Source organism: Antechinus flavipes, chromosome 1 (assembly GCF_016432865.1).
Source record: "Antechinus flavipes isolate AdamAnt ecotype Samford, QLD, Australia chromosome 1, AdamAnt_v2, whole genome shotgun sequence".
NCBI lineage: Eukaryota > Metazoa > Chordata > Mammalia > Dasyuromorphia > Dasyuridae > Antechinus > Antechinus flavipes.
In genome coordinates this window covers 112,760,552-112,785,858 of record NC_067398.1, presented here as the reverse complement: position 1 = coordinate 112,785,858, position 25,307 = coordinate 112,760,552, and the positions used below count along the sequence as shown (strand labels likewise).

Here is a 25,307-nt window from a genome sequence, read left to right as displayed (position 1 = left end):
AATGATGAATGTTGCAGGGGATGTGGGAAAATTGGGACATTGATACATTGTTGGTGGAATTGTGAATACATCCAACCATTCTGGAGAGCAATTTGGAACTATGGCCCAAGAGCTATCAAACTGTGCATATCCTTTGATCCAGCAGGGTTTCTACTGGGCTTATCTCCCAAAGAGATCTTAAAGAAGGGAAAGGGACTTGTAGGTGCCAAAATGTTTGTGGCAGCTCTCTTTGTAGTGACTAGAAACTGGGAATTGAAGGGATGCCCATCAACTGGAGAATGGCTGAATAAATTATGGTATATAAATGTTATGGAATATTATTGTTCTGTAAAAAATGACCAGAAAGTGAATACAGAGAAGCTTGGAGAGACATACATGAATTGATGCTAAGTGAAATGAGCAGAATCAGGAGATCATTATATACTTCAAGAACAATTCTGTATGATGAGACATGGCTCTTTTCAACAATGAGGGGATCCAAATCAATTCCAATTAATCTGTAATGAACAGAACCAGCTCCATCCAGAGAAAGAACACTGGGAAATGAGTATGGACCACAACATAACATTTCCATTCTTTCTATTATTGTTTGCTTGCATTTTTATTTTTTTCTTCTCATATTATTTTTATTTTCTTTCAAAATCTGATCTTTCTTGTGCAACAAGATTACTGTATAAATATGTATACATATATGGTATTTAACATATACTTTAACATATTTAACATGTATGGGACTACCTGCCATCTAGGGCAGGAGGTGGAGGAAAGGAGGAGAAAAATTGAAACAGAACTTTTTGCAAGGGTCAATGTTGAAAAATTACCCATGCATATGTTTTGTATATTCAAACTATAATAACAAAATGAGTATATCCCAGAAAACATAAGAAATACGGGGAAAGGGATGGGTAGAGGGAGAAGCAAAAAGTAAAGGAAGAAGACAAATAATAGCAAGTTAAGCAGCAGAATTAAAGTAGTAGAAGAAACAGGGAAGAGGGGTGTGTGAGTATGTATATATTTATATATGTATACATAAATATATTCTTGCTTAATTATAATGTGCTTGGGGGAGTTGGAGGGAAGGATAAAAGGAGAAAAAAGAAAAAAGTAGAAATGGCACAGCAGAGGACAAAAGAACAACCTACAAGAAAGTAAAGAAACAATGGACACTCATGAATATATTTTCTTTTACTATTATATATTCTTTTTTGAGCTGATAATTTATTGTTATATTGAATCCTCTGAAGTTTTGCTGGGCACATGACAATGTTCTGTTCTGTTTCATTTTGTTTTGTATTCTCTTTTGTTTTTCTTTTTTCTTATTCTTTGTTCTAAATAATTTTTTTTTAAAAAAGTTTTGCTACAAATAAATGTCACTAAGATAAGAAGGAAAGTAGAAATTGGGGAAAATTTTATAACAGATAAAGGTCTCATATCTAATATATATGAATAACTTTATCAAATCTTTAAGAAGATAAGTTGTTCCCCAATTGATAACTGGTCAAAGGATATGAACAGGCAGTTTTCCAGTGAAGAAATCAAAACAATTTACAGTCATATAAAAATGAACTAAATTATTATAGGTTAGAAAAATACAAATTAAAACAATTTTGAGATAGCCTTTTAAACTTATCAGATCGGCTAAGATAATTTAAAATGATTGAAGGGTAAAGTGACAAATGTTGGAGAGGTTATGAAAAAATTGGGATACTCCTTTATTCTTGGTGTAATTTTGAATTGATCCATCCCTTTTGGAAAGCAATCTAGAATTGTGCCTAAAGTATTATTAAACTGCCTATACCCCTTGACCCTGAGAGACCACTACTAGGTTTATTTCCAAAGATAATTATAAATATATAGGCAAAGAACCTATATCTTCTAAAATATTTATAGCAGATTTCTTTGTGGTGGCAAAGAATTGGTAATTTCAGTGATGCCTATCCTTTGGGGAATGGCTGAACAAATTCTGGCATGTGATCATAATAGAATTACTACTGTGCTATATGAATGATCTTAAAAACATGAAAAGACTTGTATGTAATAATGAAGACTGAAACAAGCAGAACAAGAGAATATTGTATACAGTAACAGCAGTATTAGTTTGATTTGTGTCTAATGGTAGCAATCTCTGAGGTGAGGGTAAGGAAGGGAAGGAAAAGAGAGGGAAAATTTAATACATATTAACTTTGTGTATTTAAAAGGAATAGAAGATTGTATATACTGGACTTGTGGTTTCATGTATAATTATCTTTTTTGTTGTATTATGTTATGGAAATGCTTTTTTTAATTCTTTAAATTAAAAATTAATTTTAAAAATAGTAGCATATACCAAATGCTTAGCAAGACATGTAGTGGCTTGAATTATGCATGAGAAATTCATTATCTTTCATGGACTGACAAATGACACATCCCAGTGTCCAAGACTTAAAAATATACTAGGACTCAAAAAAAAAAAAAAGGATTAGAACTGATATTAGTATCATAGATTGAACTGCTGCTCATAATTGCTCAGATATAATACTGATCATAAAATCTTGTAAATAATATTTAAATAGGTACTGCCTTCTCAACTACTCCACAGTCTCCAGGCTAAACAGAATAAAAGTTTTCAAAATATAGCTACTTATTGGGGAAGACAGTGAAATATATATGATCCCAGTTGTCTTACATGCAATCAGATTTGTATTGAGGATATTTTCAATGGGTTTATAGAGAATGTGATTATATTCTTAAACTCTTATTCAACCAGAAAAAGCAGTATTTTATTTAACTCTGCAAGCACTTGCAGAACATTAAATGTGAAAGAATAATAGCAGGATAGTAAGTTGTCTCAGGACAATTTCTATCATAATTCCATGAAAAACATGAAAATATATTAATAATAACATTTACAAAATAACATAAGGTTCACAATATATTTTACATACATGATTTCATGAGGGCCTCACAAGGATGTTGTGGAGTCTTTACTATATATGTTATTTCAGAATGCTACTCCAATACAGATCAAGTAGCAAAACTTCAGAAAGATCTATCAGATATATGAAGATGAAATAATTCCTCTGTTATTCAAACTGTTCTTAAAAAGAGAGAAATACATTCTACTAACATTTTTTAGAAGACAAATAAGATTTTGCTAAACCAGGAAGAGAAAAAGCAGAGAAAGAGAAGTAGTGAATCTTCATAGAAACCTTTAAAATCAATTTTAACAAAGATACAGCAATATATCAAAATATTTATAATAAAATTTTATATATAATATGCAAATCTGATTCAAAACCAGGAAAATCATTACTGCACTCCATAAGATAAATAACAAAAACAGGTTCTAAATCTCATATGATTATATCAATAGATGAAGAAAATTAAAAGAAAATACAGCATCCATGTTAAAATTGATAAAAAGCATAGAAATGGAAGAGTCTTTTTCTTACTATGACCAAAAGCATTTTTTAAAAATAAAGAACTAACATTGTCTACAAACTTTTACAATTCACCTGCCTGGTTATAGAAATGTGTTATGAAAGTAAGTAATAATGACATAATTATAATGAAGTCAATGCTGTTTCTTCAAGGGCACAAATCAAACTGACATAAACATAAAGGGATAAAGTTTAATCAGTTCTGTTTATTTCCAGGAAAGCACTATAATTAATCTTTACTCTGGAATTACCAATCAACTGCCTTTATTCCACATTATTAACAGGATATCACTGTCAGGCTCAGGATTAGTCAGGTGGGAAGATTTCCTGTTCAGAAAGGAAATAGCACAATGGAGAAAATGAATCAAGAGATTCCTACTATTGCATTTTCAAGGTCATCCTCTCAATCTTCCCAGACATAAAACATACACCTGTATGTCCTTTTGTACTCCCTTTGAGCAGCACATGATATTTCTTTTGAATGGTGGAATACTGATTTAATGATAATCCAGATAATCATACCTGAGCTAAAAATTCAGGGTAATATCAAAATACAGTCCCAAGAATGCTTACTTCAAACAGCAAGCTCCACTAATCTCAATTAGTCAATATAATATAGTCATTATTATTTTTCTCATGTAGTTGACATAAGTTAGTTAATATAAAGAAAGTTAACCTTAAGTTAGCAATAAAGGACTCATATAAGTCTCATTTTCCAGTTTAAATTCATCCTGGAGCAGAAATCAATCATTAAAAATAAAGAAAATCATCACAGTGTCTAGTTAAACACATACAGTGAACACATGATAGTTCACTCAAAACCCAGAATAACACTGGTCATTTCTACTGTAAAAGGTCCTACTTTCTTCATAAAACCATTTCATTATTTTAGAATTTTACAACTTGTTTTCAGCAGATTTTATGAACCTGAACAAAGAGAAGGTCCCAAGGAACCCAATATATCTCCCATAGAGTCTGTGATCCTTTCTCTAATAATTAAATTATTAATTATTATTCATTTTAAAGCAAAATATACCCAGCTAAGGATTAAAGAATTTTTAAGTTTTGTGGTCACATCCTTTTTTTTTTTTTTTTTTTTTACTGACAGAGCACATGTTTATTTGAAATATATGTTAGAGAAGAATGACAAAAGACTATAGTCAATCAGTTGCCAAGTCTTGTTGATTCTATCTCCACTGACATCTCTTACATCTGTCTCCTTTTCACTAACACGGCTACCAGTCTAAATTTTTCATTTGTTATCTACTATTGCAGTGACCTTACAATTCATTTACTTGCCTTCAAACTCTCCTTTCTAAAATTTAATTCTCACAAAGTTACCAAGTTGTTAGGCTTTAAAAACCATGTTTGACTATATCATTCTCCTGACAAAAAGAATGCAACAACTCTTTTACTGTATCTAGAAGTTATAAAATGTTCTGTTTATCATTTAAAACCTATAACAATTTGGTTCTAATGTATTTTCAGAATCCTTTCCTCTTATTCTGATTCAGTCATATTGACTTATTTATGGTTGTCCTTACATGACATTAATTTCCCACTTTGGTACCTTTAGTATAGACTATTCCCAATCCCTGAAGTATACTCCATTCTAATTCATGCCTTTTAGGATCCTTAGTGTCTTTCTTTCTTTTTTTAAATATATTTTATTTTATTTTATGATAACTTTATATTGACAGAATCCATGCCAGGGTAATTTTTTTACATTATCCCTTGCACTCATTTCTGTTCCGATTTTTCCCCTCCCTCTCTCCACCCCCTCCCTTAGATGGCAAGCAGTCCTATATATGTTAGATATGTTACAGTATATCCTAGATACAATATATGTTTGCTGAACTGAACAGTTCTCTTGTTGCACAGGGAGAATTGGGCTCAGAAGGTAAAAATAACCTGGGAAGAAAAACAAAAATGCAAATAGTTCACATTCATTTTGTGGTTACATTCTTTAACAGTTCATAATATAACAGCATGAAGATTAAAAGAGAAGTTAATTCCATTATCACATCAATCTCTAGATATTATTTTTCAAATCCACAATGTTGCTTATACACAAACTCCAAAAAAATGCAATAAAAGAAAAAAATAGAAGCCTAACAAAACAAAAATATTGATTTGAAAAAATAACAAAATAATATTTCTAGTCAAACAATATCAATTCATTTGAATGCATTTTCAAAATATATTATACAGAAAATCACTTCATCTACCAATTTGCCATTTAATGTGATTATACTAATCACATTAAAAAAACCAGTATAATCACTCTTTTAATTTTATTGATTTTCATTGATTTATAGCAGCAGTTTCATATTTTCATTCTCCCCTTTTTAGGATCTAAAAGGCTCTCCTAAAATAAGGAAACAGTAGACATAATGATATTATGATTGTATATTCTCCACATAAAGATTTGAACACCTTCACAAAAAGAATTTTAGTATGCTATATGCAAATTATGTTTTGCAAATTAATTACTATAACTTCCCTTTGCTAAGTGTTAGATAGAAAATTGTCCATATCATTGCTAGGAACATTTATCCAAAAAAATTTCTCATATTCTTTTTATCTCAATGAAAATAAAAAAAATAAAAAACCTACTTTAAATCTCTCATTCTAAATAAAACTCTAAACCCTTTGGTTTCTGCTCAGTCTATTCAAATATTGAAGAGCTACAATAAGGATTACTCAGGACCTAGCAGCTTCCACATTTCTTTAATCATAGATTCTTTAACCATAGAACCTGGAATATGATATTCTGTAAAACAAAGGAGCCTGAACTATAATCAAGAATCAACTATTCAGCAAAATTAATCATTATCTTTCAGGGATAAAAGATGGATATTCAATAAAATAGGGGATTTTTAATCATTTCTGATGAAAAAATCAGAGTTGAACAAAAAAATCTGATCTTTAAAAACAAGACTCAAGAGCATCATGAAAAGGTATATGGAAGAGGAAAAAAAAAACTATGTTTTTTAAAGGTTAAAATGTTTTTTTTTTCCCTACATGGGAAAATGATATGTGTAACTCTTGAGAATAGTATCTTTTTTCAGGGCAGTTAGAAAGGGTATACTTTAGAGTGTATAGATATGTTGGGTTTTGTTTTGTTTTTTTGTTTTTTTTTTGGCTAAGGCAATTGGGGGTAAGTGACTTGCCCAGGGTCATCACACAGTTGCAAAGAGTTAAGTGTCTAAGGTCAGATTTGAACTCAGATCCTCCTGACTTCAGGGTTGGTGCTCTATCCACTGCACTACATAGCTGTCCTTGATATGTTGATTTTAATGTGATGATATAAAAAAGAAATTGGGGTGGGAAAGCGATTGGACTAGGAGAAGAGAAAATGGGAAGTAAAAAGGGTCAAATTACATCACATGAAGAGGCATGAAAGTTCTATTACAATTGAAGGGAGGATGAGCATTATTTGAACCTTGATTTCATTGGATTTGGTTCAAACAAGGAATATTACACATAGTTAAGTCTATACTATTGACAATTTTCTCACCTTATAGGGAAGTAGGAGAGAAAAGGGAAAAGAAAAGGGGAAGGCTAATAGAAGGGAGAGCAGAAATAGAAGGGGAAAGGGAGGGCAGATTGGGGGAAGTGGTAGTCAGAAGCAAAACACTGGTGAAGAGGGAAAGGATGAAAAGAGAGAGAAAAGTACAACCTGGAAAAAATAGGATGTTGGGAAATACAATTAGTAATTTTAACTGTGAATGTAAATGGGAATGTAAATTCCCATAAAATGGAAGCAAATACTAGAGTAAATTAAAAGCCAGAATCCTTCAATATATTATTTATTAGAAACATATTGAAGCAATGAGATACATTCAAAGTAAAGATAAAGGCTGAAACAGAATATATTATCCTTCAGATGAAGTAGAAAAATCAGGAGTAGTAATCCTGATCTCAGATAAAGCAAAAATCAAAAATAGATCTAATTAAAAGAAATAAGGAAGAAAATTACATCTTCCGAAAGGGTACAAAGATAATGAAGTAATATCAATATTAAACATATATACAGTTGCATAGCATCCAAATTCTTAGAGCAGTAATTAAATAAGTTGCAAGAAGAAATAGACAATACAATTTTATTAGTGAGAGATCTCAACCTCTCTCTATTAGAAGTAGATAAATCTAACTATAAAATAAACAAAAATAAGTTAAGTGGGTGAAAAGTTTTTAGAAAAGTTAGATATGATCAATCTTTGGAGAAAACTAAATGGACATAAAAAGGAATATACTTTTTTGTCAGTGTACATGTCACACAAAAAGTGACCATGTATATAAGGACATAAAAACCTCACAAGCAAATGCAGATAGGCAGAAATAGTAAATATATCCTTTTCAGATCATCATGAAATAAAAATTACATGTAATAAATGGCCATTAAAAAAAACCAAAAATTAATTGGAAACTAAATAATCTAATCCTAAAGTATGGGTGGGTCAAACAACAAATCATAAAAACAATCAATAAATTTCATCCAAGAAAATGGCAAGAATGAGATAACACATCAAAATGTATGGGATGCAGCCAAAACAGTTCTTGGAGGAAATTTTATATCTCTAGATGCTGAGATAAATAAAATAGGGAAAGAGAAGATCAATGAATTGAGGAAGCATCTAAAAAAGCTAGAAAAAGAACAAATTAAAATCCCCTAATTAAATACCAAATTACAAATTCTGAAAATCAAAGGAGAGATTAATAAAATTGAAAATAAGAAAACTATTGAAATGATAAACTAAGAGTTGGTTTTATGAAAAAAAATAGACAAACTTTTGATTAGAAAAAGGAAAACAAAATCAAATTACCAGTATCAAAAATTAAAAGGGTGAATTTACCACCAATGAAGGGGAAATAAAAGCAATAATTAGGAGCTGTTTTGCCCTATGTCAACAAATCTGATAATCTAAGTGAAATGGATGAATATTTACAAAAATATAGATAGTCCAAATTTACAGAGAAGGAAAAAATTACACAAACAGTCCCACTTTAGAAAAACAGATTGAACATGCTATTAATGAACTCCCTAAAAAAAAAATCTGCAGGGCCAGATGGATTTACATGTGAATTCTACCAAAAATTTAAAGAACAATTAATTAATTCCAATACTAGATGGACTATTTGGAAAAATAGGGGAAGAAAAAGTCCTACCAAATTCCTTTTATGACACAGATATATGATGGTGACATGTAAACCAAGAAGGTTCAACACACAGAAAGAAAATTATAGACCAATTTCCCTAATGAATATTGACTAAAGAATCTTAAAACATTAGAAAAGAGATGACAGCAACTTATAACCAGGATAATACTCTTATGACCAAGTGGGATTTATACCACCTATCACCATAATTCTTATTTTATAATTTAGAAGCCTTTTAAATTATTCTACATATGTATATATACTGTTCCTTATTTAATCCATTTCTGATGTGAGTTGGATTCCAGAACTACCAGCCCATCTAATTTTTCTGTCAGTTCTTGCTCTCACATCTCATTCACCTCATCTAATTTCTCCTTTTTACCTCTTCCTATATGACTTTCCTTTTAAGAATCACATCATACTCAGTTCTACCCCAATCTTTCTTTAGAAGATTGCTAATTACTAATGACAATCTTAGGCATATGGTTTACATTTTCACGTATGAAACATAGTTTGTCCTTATCGAGTTCCTTGATATTAATGTTTGATGTTTACCTGATATTTCTTTTATGTCAAATTTTCTAATAAGTTCAGATCTGTGCAATAAAAGTCCTAAAAGTCTGCCAGTTCATTGAATGTCCTTTTTTTACATTCAGGATTATATTTAACTTTGCTAGGTATGACCCTATATACCTCTATAATCCTAGTTTTCCTCTATAACCCTAGTTTTTTTTTTTTTTTTTTTTTTTGGATAGGTAGCATTCCAAGACTTGCTGTCTTTTAATGTAGCTGCTACTAGGTCTTTTGTGATTTTAATTGTGGATCTGTTGTATTTGAATTCTTCTTCTTCTTCTACTTTTTTTTTTTTTTGTTGTTGTTGTTGTTATTATTGCTTGTAATCTTTTGTTCTTGATCTGGGAGTTTTGGAATTTGGCCATTATGTTCCTATAGGATTTCCTTGTAGTATCTCTTTCAGATGGTGACCAGTAGATTATTTTTTCTATTTCTGCTTTCCCTTCTTGTTCTAATCAGGTCAGTTTTCTTTACTTTTTTCTTATATTATATTGAAATTGTTAGGTTTTTTTTTTTTGATTATACCTTTCAGTTAGTACAATTATTCTTATGTTTCATCTTCTTGATCTGTTTGTAAGATCAGTTGTTTTTTCTTATAAAATATCTTACATTCTCTTTTATTTTTTCATTCTTTATATTATTTCTTGGTCTTTTTGCTGTCTTCCCTTTGCCCAGTTCTTAGTTTTCAAAAAGTTATTTTTTTCCCTTAAGATTCTGGATCTCCTTTTCTAGTTGGTCAACTTTCTTTTCACAATAATTTTTTGAGTTTTTAAAAATTTTTCTTATTTATTTTTATTTTTTCCTCAATCACTCATTTGATTTTTAAAATCTTTTAAAAATTCTTCTATGAATTCTTTTTGGGCAAGTAACCATTTGACATTACTATTTGGGGTAGAAGAGGCTTTTTAATTCTAGTATCCTTCTCTAAAGGTGATGCTTGGTCTTCTCTATTTCCACATTAATTTTCCATGGTTAGATCCTTTTTGGGCCTCCTATTCTGTAGCAGATTATCAGTGCAGTCACCTCCAGTTTTGGGGTACAGGGAATAGTGCCTCTGGTCTCAGACTCTCTTTCAGGTTTTCTCTGTGACCTGGAAACCCAAACCAAGAACTCCACTTTTCTGTAAGTGCCCACATTCCTGCCTCTTTGCTTCTACATTCCTCTTACTCAGGGCTACATCTGGGCAACAACTAACTCTGACACCTTCTATCAGCAAAGGTCCCTTCAATTTTCCCTGTCTCAGTTGCCTGACTCCCCACACTGTCTGGGAAGTGAAAACTCCTGTGGCTGGGGCTGAGGCTACTTCCTAAAACAGTTCTCCCCAGGACTTGCTACTTGCTGTTTCAAGAAAACCAGCTTGGAGGTATTTATACTTCACAGGGGTCAAATCTCCTCTTGGAGTGTTTCCTTGGATCTTCTCTGATCATCCCAGGAGGACCATTGTTTTGCCCCAACTCTTCTTTGTTTTTAACCATTTTACTTTCACCTTGAGAAGAAATTTTGTATTCTTTATTGGGGAAATCTGAAAAGCTTAGAATTTTCTGACCTACTTTACCATATTCTCAGAATCCTCCCCAATAGTACACTTAAGTGTAGCAAAGAATTGGAAACCAACTGTGTCTACATAAATTAGAGAATGCTTGAAAAAAAATTCTGATACAAGAATGTAATTAAAAATCATTGTGTTTACTGAGCCTATATCTCAAAGATATCATAAAAGAAGGAAAAGGTGGCAGCTAGGTGGGGCAGAGGATAGAGCACCAGCCCTGAAGTCAGGAGGACCTGAGTTCAAATTTGGTTTCAGACAGTTAACAGGTCCTAGCTGTGTGACCCTGGGCAAGTCACTTAACCCAATTGCCTCAGCCAAAAAAAGAAAAGGAAAAGGACACACATATAATAACAATAAAAAATAAAAATGTATACCAACTCTTTCTGTAGTGGCAAGAAATCGGAAACTGGGTGAAAGCCAATTTATTGGGGAATGGCTGAGTAAGTTATGGCATATGAATGTACTTGAATATTATTGTTCTATAAGAAATTATAAGTGAGATGATTTCAGAAAAGCCTGGAAAGACTTAAATGAATTGATGCTAAGTGAGGCAAGGAGAACCAGGAGAACATTGTTTATGGTAACAGCAAGATTATCTGATGATCAACTATTATAAACTTACTCTTCTCATCAATATAGTGATCCACGACAATTCCAATAGACTTAGGATGTAAAATGACATATGCATTCACAGAAAGAACTATGGAGACTGAATATGGATTTTTTTGTTAGCGTATTGGTTTTTTTTTCTTTCTAGTGATTATTTTTTTGGTCTGATTTTTCTTGCACAATATGACAAATATGGAAATATATTTAAAAGGACCGAACATGTTTAACTAATGTTAGATTTCTTGCTGTCTTGGGGAGAGGAAAGGCAAGGGAGGGGGTGGTAAAAATTTGGAACACAAAGTTTTACAAAAATGAATGTTGAAAACTATCTTTACGTGTGTTTGGAAAAATAAAATACTAAGAAAAAAAATCATTGCACTAGTGATAAGAAATGGAGGAGACTTGATTCAGAGAAACCTAGAAAGAGACAAATTAACTGATGCAGTGTGAAATGAGCAAAACCAGGAGAACAACTTATACAGCATTATAAAGGAAAGTATATTTGAGCAACTTAAGAACCCAGCCAATATAGCAATTAGGTACAACTGTAGAAACATGCTTCCCAACTCTTGGCAGGGAAGTAATAAGCTGCAGATGAAGAATGACACAAGTATTGTCATACATTGCCAATATATGAATTTTTTTTTGCTTGACTGGACTTTTTTATTACAATAGTAGATTTCAGTGGGAGATCAGGAAGCAATAAGTGAAAAAGAAAAAGCAAACAGAAAAAAAAGAAACACCAGATGGAACACTAGAAATACACAGAAAAGAACATAAATTTTAGAAGTGAACAAAGAAAACCAGGAAAATGATGATGCTACTATGTTAAATTTAATATATACTAAATATGCTACTAAAGAAAGCTGTATGTAATAGATACATGATTTCTTATATGATCCCATTTTTTCTTTGTATACAGACATGATCATAGGTTTCAAGTTAATAATAAAAAAAAATTTTTAAACAAAAAACCCCTCATCAGTCCAGTTCCTGTGAAGGCCTTACTTGTATGAGCTTTCTTTCGGCAGGATAAATGATAATTCAGCTGCAACATTACTTTCCATTGTGGCAGTTGGTACATAATTAAGAATCAGATGGGAAATTTCCTTAATGTTACATCTAGGTTCCTTCACTATGACCAAGTGGTATCCTGCACCTGAAAGAAAAAACAAACAGTTTTTAAAAATATTTCCCTTTCGAGGGAGGGGAAAAAACGAAACATAAGTGATTGCAAGGGATAATGTTGTGTAAAAATTATCCTGGCATGGATTCTGTCAATACAAAGTTATTATTAAATAAAATTAAATTAAAAAACAAACAAACAAACAAAAAAAAACCCCAAAAAAAATATTTCCCTTTCTAGGTCACATATGACTTTCTATTGCTTCAACTGACCATGGGAATGTTCAGTTCTTTTTTATGACAGGATAGTCAAATGTAAATAGGTAGTCAGGGAACATCCTTAATACTGCTCCAGAGTCTTATTTCTGATTTTTCTGCTAGGCAATAGTGAAAATGAGGAATAAAATTTATTTTTTCAGGGCACTTTTGCTCAGAAAATCTTTTCAGTTGATATTATGGACAATAAAAATCAGAATAGATAGAGATTTCTTATTTGTGAAAATTAACATAATAAAGTTATACAAAAGGAAGAATATTCTCACAAATATTCAAACAATTTGGCTAAGGAAACATCACTAACCAGAAAGAGTGAATGTCAGGGTATATAATAAAATAACACAACATTGCCATTTTATAAATTCTCTCTGGTATTTGGATAAATAATTTTCACATGTTTCCTATTCAGATCCAGGGGATCTAACTCCAAAGCAATTAGAGATAATAAATTTAATGGGAGGATGTTTAGGATATTCTATAAAAGGAAACAGCAAAGAATTTCTCTCACCACAATAAGGGTTTGAGTGAAACCAGTGGGGAGTAAAAAATAAAATTACCCAGTTTTTCTTCCTTGTCTTCCTTACCATATTTGTGTTTGAGAAAAAGTGAAGAGCCACAGCACTGCAATTCTCCTTTTGCCATGATAGCAATGCGATCTCCCAATAGGTCAGCCTCATCCATAAAGTGAGTGGTCAGTATAATTGTTCGTTCACTTTTCTGCTGTTGAAGTAGATCCCAAGTAGCCCTACGAGAGACTGGATCCATGCCAGATGTTGGCTCATCCAACATCACTACCTATAGATCCAACGGAATAGTCCCACAATTAGTAAAATGGTAGTTCAGTGGTATTTCATTATTTACTAAGCCAGGGGGGAGCCCTGCTTCCTCCTCTGCACTACTACTCCCATCCTGGTCCAAAGGAGCCTAATTAGCTTACTTTGAGTTACATTCAGACACCAAAGCATTTCTATCACATTTTATCTATTTAGCATTTGTTTTTCTAGGTGAGCTTAAAGTCCAGGATAGAATTAAGCTAGAGAGTTCTTTGATCCCCATAAACTTTGATCCCTAGGCCAATCAGATTACTGACATGCTTGTCCACTAAGCATGCAGTGGGAGGTAACTTTTAGTTAACATGACTTTACTTGATTTTTTTGATCAGACTGTAGCAAGAAGTTTGATCTTGTGTTTTTACTATACCTTGGAGCCTGCTATGAGAGCGATACCAATGGAAACCTTTCGTTTCATTCCCCCACTCAATGTACTTGAAATAGCATGGCGTTTAGGTTCCATATTAAGAATGCCCAATATGTGATCAATTTCCTCCGGGCATTTTTTCTTAGGCAATCCTTTTAGCTAAGAAACAGGAAGTTGGAGACTGGTTAAAAAGAGGCTTTCGAATAAGGAAAATACTTGAAAATTTTTTAGCTTGAAAAATGTGAATCTATAAACAGATTAGTGAATAAGAAGAAGCTGGGATTTCTTTCTTCCCTCCCCTTACCCACTTCCCAATTCTTCAGAAAATGTTCTAAGGATAAGGTATATCAAATAGTTGAACAAAAATATAAAAGATGGTTCTCCTTCAGCTCACCTGAGCATAAAACAAAAGGTGTTCAGCAACTGTTATTTCATCAAAGAAGATATTGTGCTGGGGGCATACACCCAGATTCTTCCGAATATGAGCCATATTCTGTGAAATCTCGTACCCACTAATGTATACTTGTCCACTTGTAGGGGGAAAGAGACCTATAGTATAGAAGATATATAGAAGCTTTACTTTCATTAACAGGAACATAAATTTACTCTCCATTGGCACTTGGTTTAGAATCCCTGTTCTAGTTAATTCACAGATTAACTTCATCCCACTACCATAATATCATTAGAAGAAATATTCTGTTCAGAACAAGTAGGCCCTGGCATTAGAAAGGGGAGACAAATTCCTTTCTTAAGCAATTAGTCACAAGCATTTAATATTTTTTTTTCAAGATGAAATAATTTTACTCAAGCCCAGGAAGTGGGGATGGGAATACATATAAACAGAGAGTACCCTAAAACCAGAATTTTTCTTTAAATTTAATTGTTTTTTTTTTCTGATTACACATGCACATTAGTTTTTTAAAACACATTTCTTTATGAATCTTATGTAGGAGAGAAAAATAAGAACAAAAGGGAAAAACCATGAGAGAAAAATAAAACATAATAAATAAACATAAAGTGGGATATAGCATGTGTTGATTTACATTCATCCTCCATAGTTTTCTTTGTGAATGCAGATGGTGTCTCCTATCCAAAATTTATTGGGGTTGCCTTGGATCACTGAGCCGCTGAGAAGAACCAAGTCTTTCATAGTTGATCATCACACAATCTTTCTGTTACTATGTACAATAATAGCTGGTTCTGCTTGTTTCACTCAGCATCCGTTCATGTAATCTTTCCAGGCCTTTCTAAAATCAGCTTGTTCATTTTTTAATAGAACAATAATATTCCCTTACCTTCATATATCATAACTTATCGAGCCATTCCCAGTTGATAGGCATCTACTCATTTATCAATCCTTTGCCACCACAAAAAGGACTGCTACAAATATTTTTTCACATATGGGTCCTTTTCCCTTTTTTAGAATTTTCTTGTGATACAAACCCAGTGGTACTGCTGGATCAAAGGGTATGCAGAGTTTTAAAGCCCTTTGGGCATAAATGATCTCCAGATCATTTCACAACTCCACCTACAATGCATTTAGTTTTCCCACATCCCCTCCAACATTTATTATTATCTTTTGCTGTCATCTTAACCAATTTGAGAAGTGTGAGGTGGTACCTCAGTATTTTTAAAATTTGCATTTCTCTAATCAATAGTGATTTAGAACATTTTTTCATATGATTATAGATGGTTTTTTTGTGTGGCAACAACAACCAAAAAAGTGAATGATCCACATTCAGTCCCCACAGTTTTCTCTTGGAGTGCAAATGGCTCTCTCCAGCACCAGTCCATTGGAACTGGCTCTTTTCAACAATGAGGTGATTCAGGCCTGTTTCAATGATCTTGTGATGATAAGAGCTATCTACATCCAAAGAGAAGACTGTGAGGATGGTACCTTCAACATTAATAAGAAAGGGGAAGAATTAAGGAGAAAGATAATGAATTGAGTTCTGGATATACTGAGTTGAAAATATCTATGAGACATCAAGATTAAAGTATCAAATAGGCAGCTGAAAATACAAATTTTGAGATGAGAATGATTCAAGACTGGATGAACAGATATGAGAATCATGAAAATAGAGATGATTATTAAGAACATGGGAGTTGATGCAATAACTTAATGACAGTATTATTAGGAGGTGAAGAGTGCCTAGGCAGATAGTTAAGAAGAGAATAAGAGGAAAAAGAGTGAAGGCAATAATTGCAGATGGCTTTCTTTGGTAAGGAATTTAGTCATGAAGGTAAATATTTAAGACAATAATTAGAAATGGAAGAATCAAGTAGTTTTAAAAAATCATTTCCCTTTTTATATTGGGTGAATTAATTTTTGTCTGTGAAACTATTTAGTTTCAAGTAATTAAAGTTAGCTATTTTAACTTAGGTACCTGCTTCTACATCTTGGTTGGTTATGAACTCATCACCTACTTATAGCTGTGAGACATATATATGACGTGTCTATTCTAATTTTTTAAAAATATTGTGCTCTTTAATAATAAAGTTCCATAGACTATATTATAGAATATGGTATAAAGTGCTAGTGTAGGCCTAATTTCTATCAGACTCCTTTCTGGTACTGTCAGCTTTTTTTTTTTTTTTTTAAATCAAATAAGACTATTTTCCCCTAAGTAATTTATTTTTTCTATTTTATTAAAATATTGGATTGAGTTCTCTTATTTTCAAATCTCCCTTATCTAGTCTTTTCCATAATAAAGACTTCTCCTATATCCTTTCTTCTTTTTCTCATTTCCCTTGGTTTTCTGTTTTTCCAAATGAATTTTGTTACAGTTTTATAAAGTTCAATAAATTATCCTTTTGCTAATTTCACCAGGATAGCATTAAAAGTGTAAATTAATTTTGACAGTATTGTTATTTTTGTTATGTTGGGATGGAAGAACCATTGGGTACTGAATATTCTTCTAGTTATTTAAGTTATTCTTTATTTCTTTAAAGAACATTTTGTAATGGTTTGCTAAGTTTATTTCTGTATTATAATTTTATTTGGAATGGGATTTCTCTCTCTATTTTTACTCTTGCTTTTTGACATTATTTTACATAAATGCTATTTATTTTTGAGGATTTATTTTATACCCTGCAATTTTGTTGAAGTTTTAATAAGCATTGTTGCCGATTCCTTAGGATTATCCTAGCAAACCATATCATCAACAGAAATAATTTTATCTTCTTGGCCTATCTTTATTCCTTTCTTTTTTTCTTGTCATTGTTATTGCTAGCACTTCTAGAACTCATTAAATAATAGAGGAGAGAGTGGATATCTTTGCATCCTTGCGTCACAACTTTATTTATTAGAAAATGTTTTAGTCTATCTCCATTGCAGAGAATGCTTGCTTTTGGTTTTAGAGAAGATATTTTTTATGACATTTGAAAAAAGATCCAAGATATATACAGCTGTACATAATAGATTCTAATTATTCTTTTTATTTCTTCTGGCTTTAGTATAATTTCACCTTGATCACATACAATTTTATTGACTTGATATTCTATTCTCTTTTTGTTAATCAGATTAGCTAATGGTTTAACAACTCATTAGTATTTTCATAGAACTAGCTTTTAGTTTTACATATTTCATTTCTATGGGGATTTTTTGGTTTCCAATTTTTAAATTTCCCCTCTAATTTTTACTATCTCTTCTTTTGTGCTTACTTCAGGCTTATTTTTTGGGTTCCTAATTTTTCATATTGTGTAAAAAACCATTTTAATTTCACATAGTTAAAAATTATTCATTTTTTCCTCATGTGATTCATTCTGTGTCTTCTCTGATCACAAACTCTTCCCTTATCCATAAATCTGAGAGGTGTATTTTTCAATGCTCCCCTAATTTTCTTATGATATCCTTTATGTCTATAATATGAATCCATTTTGACTTTTATCTTGGTATATAGTATGAAACATTGGTCTGTGCCTAGTTTCTACCAGATTGCTTTCTAGTGTTCCCCTCCCCCCCAAATAGTGAGTTTTGGCCCCCAAAGCTTGGATGTTGACTTTATCAAATCTTAGATCACTATGGTCATTTACTACCACACATTGTGTACCTATATGTACTCCACTGATCCACCACTCTCTTTTTAAAAAAATTATTTTATTATAGCTATTTACAAAACATATATATGAGTAATTTTTCAACACTGACTTTTGCAAAACTTTCTGTTCCAAATTATCCCCTCCTTACTCCACCCCCTCCCCTAGATGGCAGGTAGTCTAATACATGTTAAATATGTTAAAATATATGTTAAATTATTTAACATGTAAATAATTAACATGTAAATTATTTAACATAACTCCCCTACCTGCGTCTAGGGGAGGGAATGGGGGAAAGGAGGGGAAAAGTTGGAACAGAAGTTTTTGCAAGGGTCAATGCTGAAAAATCACCCATGCATATATCTTGTAAATAAAAAGCTATAATAATAAAAAGAGAAAAAAGAAAATATACGTTAAATCCAATATATGTATACATATTTTTTGCAGTTATCTTGCAGCACAAGAAAAATTGGATCTAGAAAGAAAAAAAAAAACCTGAGAAGGAAAACCAAAATGCAAGCAAACAATAACAGAAAGAGTGAAGATGCTATGTTGTGGTCCACACTCATTTCCCATAGTTCTCTCTTTGGGTGTAGATGGCTCTCTTCATTACTGAACAATTGGAATTGGTTTGAATCAGTCTCATTGTTGAAGAGAGCCACGTTCATCATAATTGATCATTGTATAATCATCTTGTTGCTGTGTACAATGATCTCCTGGTGCTGCTCACTTCACTCAGCATCAGTTCATGTAAGTCTCTCCAGGCCTCTCTGAAATCATCTTGCTGATCATTTCTTACAGAACAATAATATTCCATAGCATTCACATATCATAACTTATTCAGCCATTCTCCAACTGATGAACATCTACTCAGTTTCCAGTTTCTAGCCACTACAAAAAGGGCTGCCACAAACATTTTTGCACATGCATCACTCTATTTCTTAGACAGTACTAAATTGTTTTGATGATTATCAATTTGTAATAAAGTTTGAAATTTGATATTATTGGGATTTACAGTCCTTCAGTTTCCATTGATTTCTTTTTTTTTTTTTTTAACATTTTGTTCTTCCAGATGAATTCTGTCAAGTTATTTTAATTCTATAAAATAATTCCTTAGTAGTTTGATTGGCATGACACTAAATAAATCAGACAGAATTGTCATTTTGATTATATTGACTCTCCTTTAACTTTCAGGATTTCTATTTTGGTGATTAACTAAAAATTTAAAAATTGTTGTTCTTCTAGTTTTTGTTGTTGTTGTTGCATGCCCAATTCATTAATCTGCTTCTTTTTCTATCTTATTGATTTGAGATTAGAGATATATATTGTTTTCCAAGTACTGCTTTGGCTGCATTCCACAAATTTTGGTATGTAGTCTCATTGCTTTTATCATCTTTAATGCAATTGTTGATTATTTCCTTTATTTTCTGATCCATTCATTTTTAAAAATTAGATTTTTAAGTTTCTAATTATTTTTAATCTAGATGTCAAAGGTCTCTTATTGAATGTATTTTTTTGTTGTATTATGGGACATTTTATATCTCTGCTTCACTGCCATTTATGAGTTTTTATATCCTAATAAATGTTCAATTTTTGTGAATGTTGCAGGTAGCACTGATGAAAAACATATAGTCTTTTTTACTCCCAGGTTTCTACAGAGGTCTATCATATCTAACTTTCCTAAAATTCTATTCATCTCCTTAACTTTGCTATTTATGTTATGATTATTATCTACTATCTATTTTCTCCTATAACTCATTTAATTTTTTCTTTAAGAATCTGGATATTATGCCATTTAGTGAGTATATATTTAATACTAATATTACTTCATTGTCTAAGGTATCTTTAAAAAAGTTAAGATTATCTCTTTTATTTAGTTCTAATTTTGTTTTTGCTTTGTCTGACATCATGACTGTTATCTCTGATTTTTTTTTACTTCAGCTGAAGCATAACAGATTTTGCTTCAGCCCCTCATTTTAATTCTGCATTTACCTATTTGTTCTAAGTTTGTAAACAATATATTGTTAGATTTTGTTGTCTAATTCATTTTGCTAATCTCTTCCATTTTATGGATACCGGCCCATTAAAAGTTATGAGTGCTATGCATTTCCCCACCACCTTTATTTCTTATAGGTCTACTTTTGTTCTCTGCTGTTCATTTTTTACTTTTTCTCCTTTCCATCCTCCTTCCCTCAAAGGTTACTACAATTAAGCCTGGATATATGTGTGCATGAATATATATGAGACAGATACACACACACATATATAATTATATATACATACATGCACATATACAAACATCTATACACATAAACATATATATGCATAGATATCTATAATCATAAACATACACATATAAACTCATATGCATCTATATAAAACTGTACTATGCTTGTTTGTCCTCTGTTTTTCTGAAGGTTGATAACATCTTCTTTCATAAGTCTAATAAGTCTTTCCATATTTTTCTAAATCCATCAATTCATCATTTCTTCAACACAGAAATATTCCAACCTTGTACTATCTAATTATTTTAATCTAAAACAATATTAATATGCTTGACATATAGTTTCCCTAGTTATCTCCTTTTATTAATACATTTTAGCTTTAACTTTCAGATCAATGATTACTACCCCAGCTTTTTTTAACTTAATAATTCTGTTTCTGATCTTTTTTATGTTTATGTGTATCTTATTTCTTATCCCTTTTGATTCTTCTGCCTTACTTCTACCCACTACCTTGCTTTATTACTTAACTTACCCCCTATTCAAAGGATCCCTCCCTTATCTTCTCCTCCTATATTTTCCTCCCTCTTTATCTGTCGCGTTAATCTACATACTTTATCCCATTCCAGTTAATCTATACACCCTTCTATACCCCATTCTATTCCCTCACCTTCTTAATTCTTTATGTTCAAAAGACTTTTATTCCTCTCTAAATATATATGTTGTTCACTCTTTAACCCACTTCTGATGTGATTAGGATCCCTTCTAAAAATCTCTCCTTTATTCTCTTCCCTTTCACTCCCCCTTTATTCTCTTAGTTCTGAAGTCAGGAGACTTTTATACCTTTCTAGATATATATGTATTGTTGTCTCTTTAACCCACTTCCAATGAGAGTAAGATTCCAGAACTATCAGTCCTTCTTCCCATCTAATTTTTCTTCCTCAGTTCTTTTTCTTGTACCTCATTTATATAAGATAATAACTCTTCTTACCTTTTCCTATAGTTTTTAGCATCCCATCGCATTCAACTCTACCTCAATTTTTCTTTTCAATTACCTACTTACAAATGACTTCACTGCTTCGTGGAAAATTCTCAAGTAACAAATTTTAATTTTACTAAAATGGAAAACAACTTGCTCCTCTCTTTAAAGGCTTACTTTCTACTTTATGAAGTTTTGATATGTTATCCTTATACTCAAATTTAATACAGCAATAGAGCAATGCAAAAATTGGACAGAAAAGGGAATTTTGCAAATATTCTTCACTCCATTAGCTACTCCAATACTTAGTCCTTCCCCATAATGCTGATTGCAGATAAGGAAGTTTCTATTCGAGGAACCTTTTTCACTCCACAATGTTGTAATTGCAAGAATGTGCAACTGCTAGTCAAAAGACTTTAAGTCCATCCCCCAACACTCAGTATCCCTGGCCAAATCATGCCCTCTAAGTATGCTTCTATTTCCCAGTATGTAAATGTGAGATAGTAATTTCTTCACCAGCTAGTTCATAGAGGTGTTATTAAACTAGTGCTATAGAAATGTTATACACCTCCCCCCCACCATGTGAATATGTGTGTACAAATATGCCTATAAACACAGCTACATAAATACATGCATGAGTGTATGTATAGGTCTATGTGTGTGTGTGTATGTAGCCATATATCCATATATATACATGTGTACACACACATATATTCTTTCTGACCCTATACTACAGATAACTATTGATAAGATATACATAAAAAAACTTATAGTCTTAATGTTGTATGGGGAATTGAGAGTTTCTATGATTTGTTCATGGATATCCAGCTAGTATTTGTTAGAGGGCAGACTGGAACTAAGGTTTTTTTTTTTTTTTTTTTGATGTTGCCTCACAATTTAAATGAAAAAATTATGATCATAATAGTTAGAATCTCTCTCTCTCTCTCTCTCTCTCTCTCTCTGTCTGTCTGTCTGTCTCTCTCTCTCTCTCTATATATATATTTATTTATATACTATTTTGTTAGAATCCTTACAAAGTGATAAGTCAGTTGCCTTATTTAGCATGGTACTTAGCAAATTCTCTAGCTCACTAATATATTTAAGTACTCATTGGAGTTCACACTTTTGGGAGATTCACAAGTCAGTATTCAGTATGAGATTCACAAGTCAGAAACCCACAATCCCACTCTCTCAGAGGAGGAATCAACCTTTGAGTTCACACCTCTAAAAGAGCATAAAAAGGAGCTGAGTTAGTGAAGTGAATCAGTTCAGAAGGAGCCCACTCTCAGAGGCGCAGCCAGATTCATTCATCCCATCTAACACCACTGTGGTGGCAGGCTCTCCTCCTTCGCTTCTCCACTGAAAGACAGGCCTCTAAGAAAGCTACCCAGGCCCAAGGAAAGAGACAAGACTTGGAAGGAGAAAATAAACATTTGGATTTTATCAGATGGCTGCATTTGAAGTGATTATTACTTTGAACCGAAACTAAGGCTGCCTCCTGAAAACCTCCCCAAGAAACCTGCTCCACACAGAGAACCATCATATATTATATAAAAGAAGAGAACACCACATTATTTGTTTAAAAAGATTATTTGTTATCATTAAGATGAAGGCCTTAATAACAAGAGAATACATATGTTATAACAAACAACAGGAAGCACTTGAAATCAAGAGAATTTTGGTCTCAAATTGTCGTTTCTGTCTATAATTTAAATTTTAAGCAAAAGAAATCTATTTTTCTCTTCCTCTTATCTCCTACCCTATTAAAAGAGGAAAAATAATTCCATGGAACAAATACTAATAAATAACAAAACACATTATTTATTAGCATGTCCAAATTTATATGCATGCTCCTCTATATGTACTTGCACATATACATGTAAATGTATGTGTTGTGATTACATGCACGTATATGCATCATATTAGTCTCACATTATATGTTAAGTTGAGTATGTATGTACATATTTACATATATGTATATGTATAGTCATCTCTTTGTCAGGAGGTAGAAAGTACATTGTATCATCAGTCCTCTGAAATTATGGTAGATCATTGCCTTGATGAGAGTGATTTTCAAAGCTATTTGTTTTTACTATGTTGTTATTATTCTACAATTTGTTCTGATTCTGATCATTTCCTTTTTCATCAGTTAATAAAAATCTTCAGAACTATTTTTATAATATTGATACTAGAGTATAAGTTGTTTTTCCTGGGTCTACTCACTTTATATCAGTTCAAACAAATATTTTGCTGTTTCTTTGGAATCATCTTTCTCCTCATTTTGACAGCCCTATAGTATTCTATCTTTAAACTGTATTTGTGACACTTCACTTGATCTGTTATCCTATACAAATCACACAAACTCTCAGAGGCTAAATTTCTTTATCTGTCAAGCAGGGCTAAGCTACAGAACACACCTTAAAGGGGCTCTAAAGAGATAAAGATATACAACTTTACAAATCATAAATTTTCATGTAAATGAAATAAAATAAAATCTATTAATCTCTATAAAATCCCATGAAAGAATTGCTTTTCCTCCTAAAATAATCCTGATTTTTTTTTTTAGAAGTCACCAAACTTGTGACCAATTCAGGCAAGAAAGAAGATTAAGTAGTAGTGTAGCAGGGGTCCTCAAACTTTTTAAATAGGGGGCCAGTTCACTGTCCCTCAGACTGTTGGAGGGCCGGACTATAGTAAAAACAAAAACTTTGTTTTGTGGGCCTTTAAATAAAGAAACTTCATAGCCCTGGGTGAGGGGGATAATCGTCCTCAGCTGCCGCATCTGGCCCGCAGGCCGTAGTTTGAGGACCCCTGGAGTATTTGAGATTTAAGAGGAGCAAAATCTCCTTGTTAGAAGACTACATCCATTCAGCAGGATACAAATGGCCCTGGCCCTAGAAGAAATGGGCTATGGCTACTTGAACAGTTATGATTCCAGAGGATCCTTATATAATACCAACTAGCAAGAGCAAAATCTGATACTGATCAAAATCCTGTCCACTTCTAGTTCATGACATCACATGCATCACAGAGCAAGTCAATTTCAAGGATCAAAAAAGCCTTTTTAACAGAGTTAAGCTATTTGGACATCATTCTTAGACTGAAACTTTGGAAAGATGGTTATTATATTTCTCATTGTTAGAAAAATATTTACTGCCACTTCTGAAATATTTCAAAAGCTCTATGATCCTCATGATTGTAAGCCATCTAAGCCTTCTCATCTCGGGATTTTAGTCCATATATTTCCATAAATCCTATATAGCCCTTCTTTCCAAAATGTTCAAGGCCCTCATAGAACTTTTAATATTCTATACATTCAAACAAAAGCTATCGTTACTTCTCCCTGTTTTTACATGATCGAATTATTTTTGGACCTTTTTGAGCTGAGGAGTAAGATGGAAAGGCAGTGATGTGGAGGACAGATTAACATAAGTGAGAGATATGAGATAGGACGAGTTAGAAGTCTAGGGAAAAAAAGTTATGTCAGCCTAGAGGAGTAGAATAAATGATATTTGGCAACTGATTGGGCACGAGAGTGGGGGATGAAAGTTATGAAACTGGGTAATTAGACCACAAAGACAGGGAAAGCAAGTGATCTAGAACAAAAAGACAGGGATCAGGGGTGATCCAGAACTCAGGAATTATGAGCAATCTAGAATGCAAAGATGGGGATTATAGGTGAGCTAGTATACAAAGGCAGGGATCGTGGGTGATCTAGAACTCAAAGATTATGGGTGATCTAGAATACAAAGACAGAGATTACAAGTGACCTAGGGCTCAGGGATTATGAGTGACCTAGAACACAAAGGCAGGGATTGCAAGTGATCTAAAACTCATGGATTACAGGTAATCTAGAATGCAAAGACAGGGATTATGGGTGATCTAGAATGCAAAAACAGAGAAAATAGGCTTTCAAGAACTCAGGGATTACAGATATCTACTATGAAGATTACATAGATATCTGTTTTGAAGATAGAGAAGAACAGATCTCAAACCCTTAGGACACTAAAGGCAAAATGTCTCCAGATGAAGCCTAGATCATATCACCCTTAAGAGTGATATGAGTTGCTCTCCAACTCTCAAGGCTCTCTTGTAAGATTTCAAAAAGGATCTTAAAATAGACTTAGAAGAAAAATGGAAAGGAAATGAGAGCTTTA

At 32.3% G+C, this 25,307-nt stretch overlaps 1 protein-coding gene across 1 annotated transcript in view; it reads right to left on the bottom strand.

Moving 5' to 3' along the window:
• LOC127544326 (phospholipid-transporting ATPase ABCA3-like) overlaps positions 1–25,307 on the bottom strand; it is a 225,225-nt gene that overhangs the window by 96,218 nt on the left and 103,700 nt on the right. Inside the window, exons 12-15 of the mRNA XM_051970919.1 lie at positions 14,306–14,460; positions 13,915–14,070; positions 13,299–13,509; positions 12,322–12,472 (exon numbers count right to left, since the gene is read on the bottom strand). Of these exons, the coding sequence (XP_051826879.1) occupies positions 12,322–12,472; positions 13,299–13,509; positions 13,915–14,070; positions 14,306–14,460 (673 nt within the window). The remainder of the gene's footprint in view (positions 1–12,321; positions 12,473–13,298; positions 13,510–13,914; positions 14,071–14,305; positions 14,461–25,307) is intronic.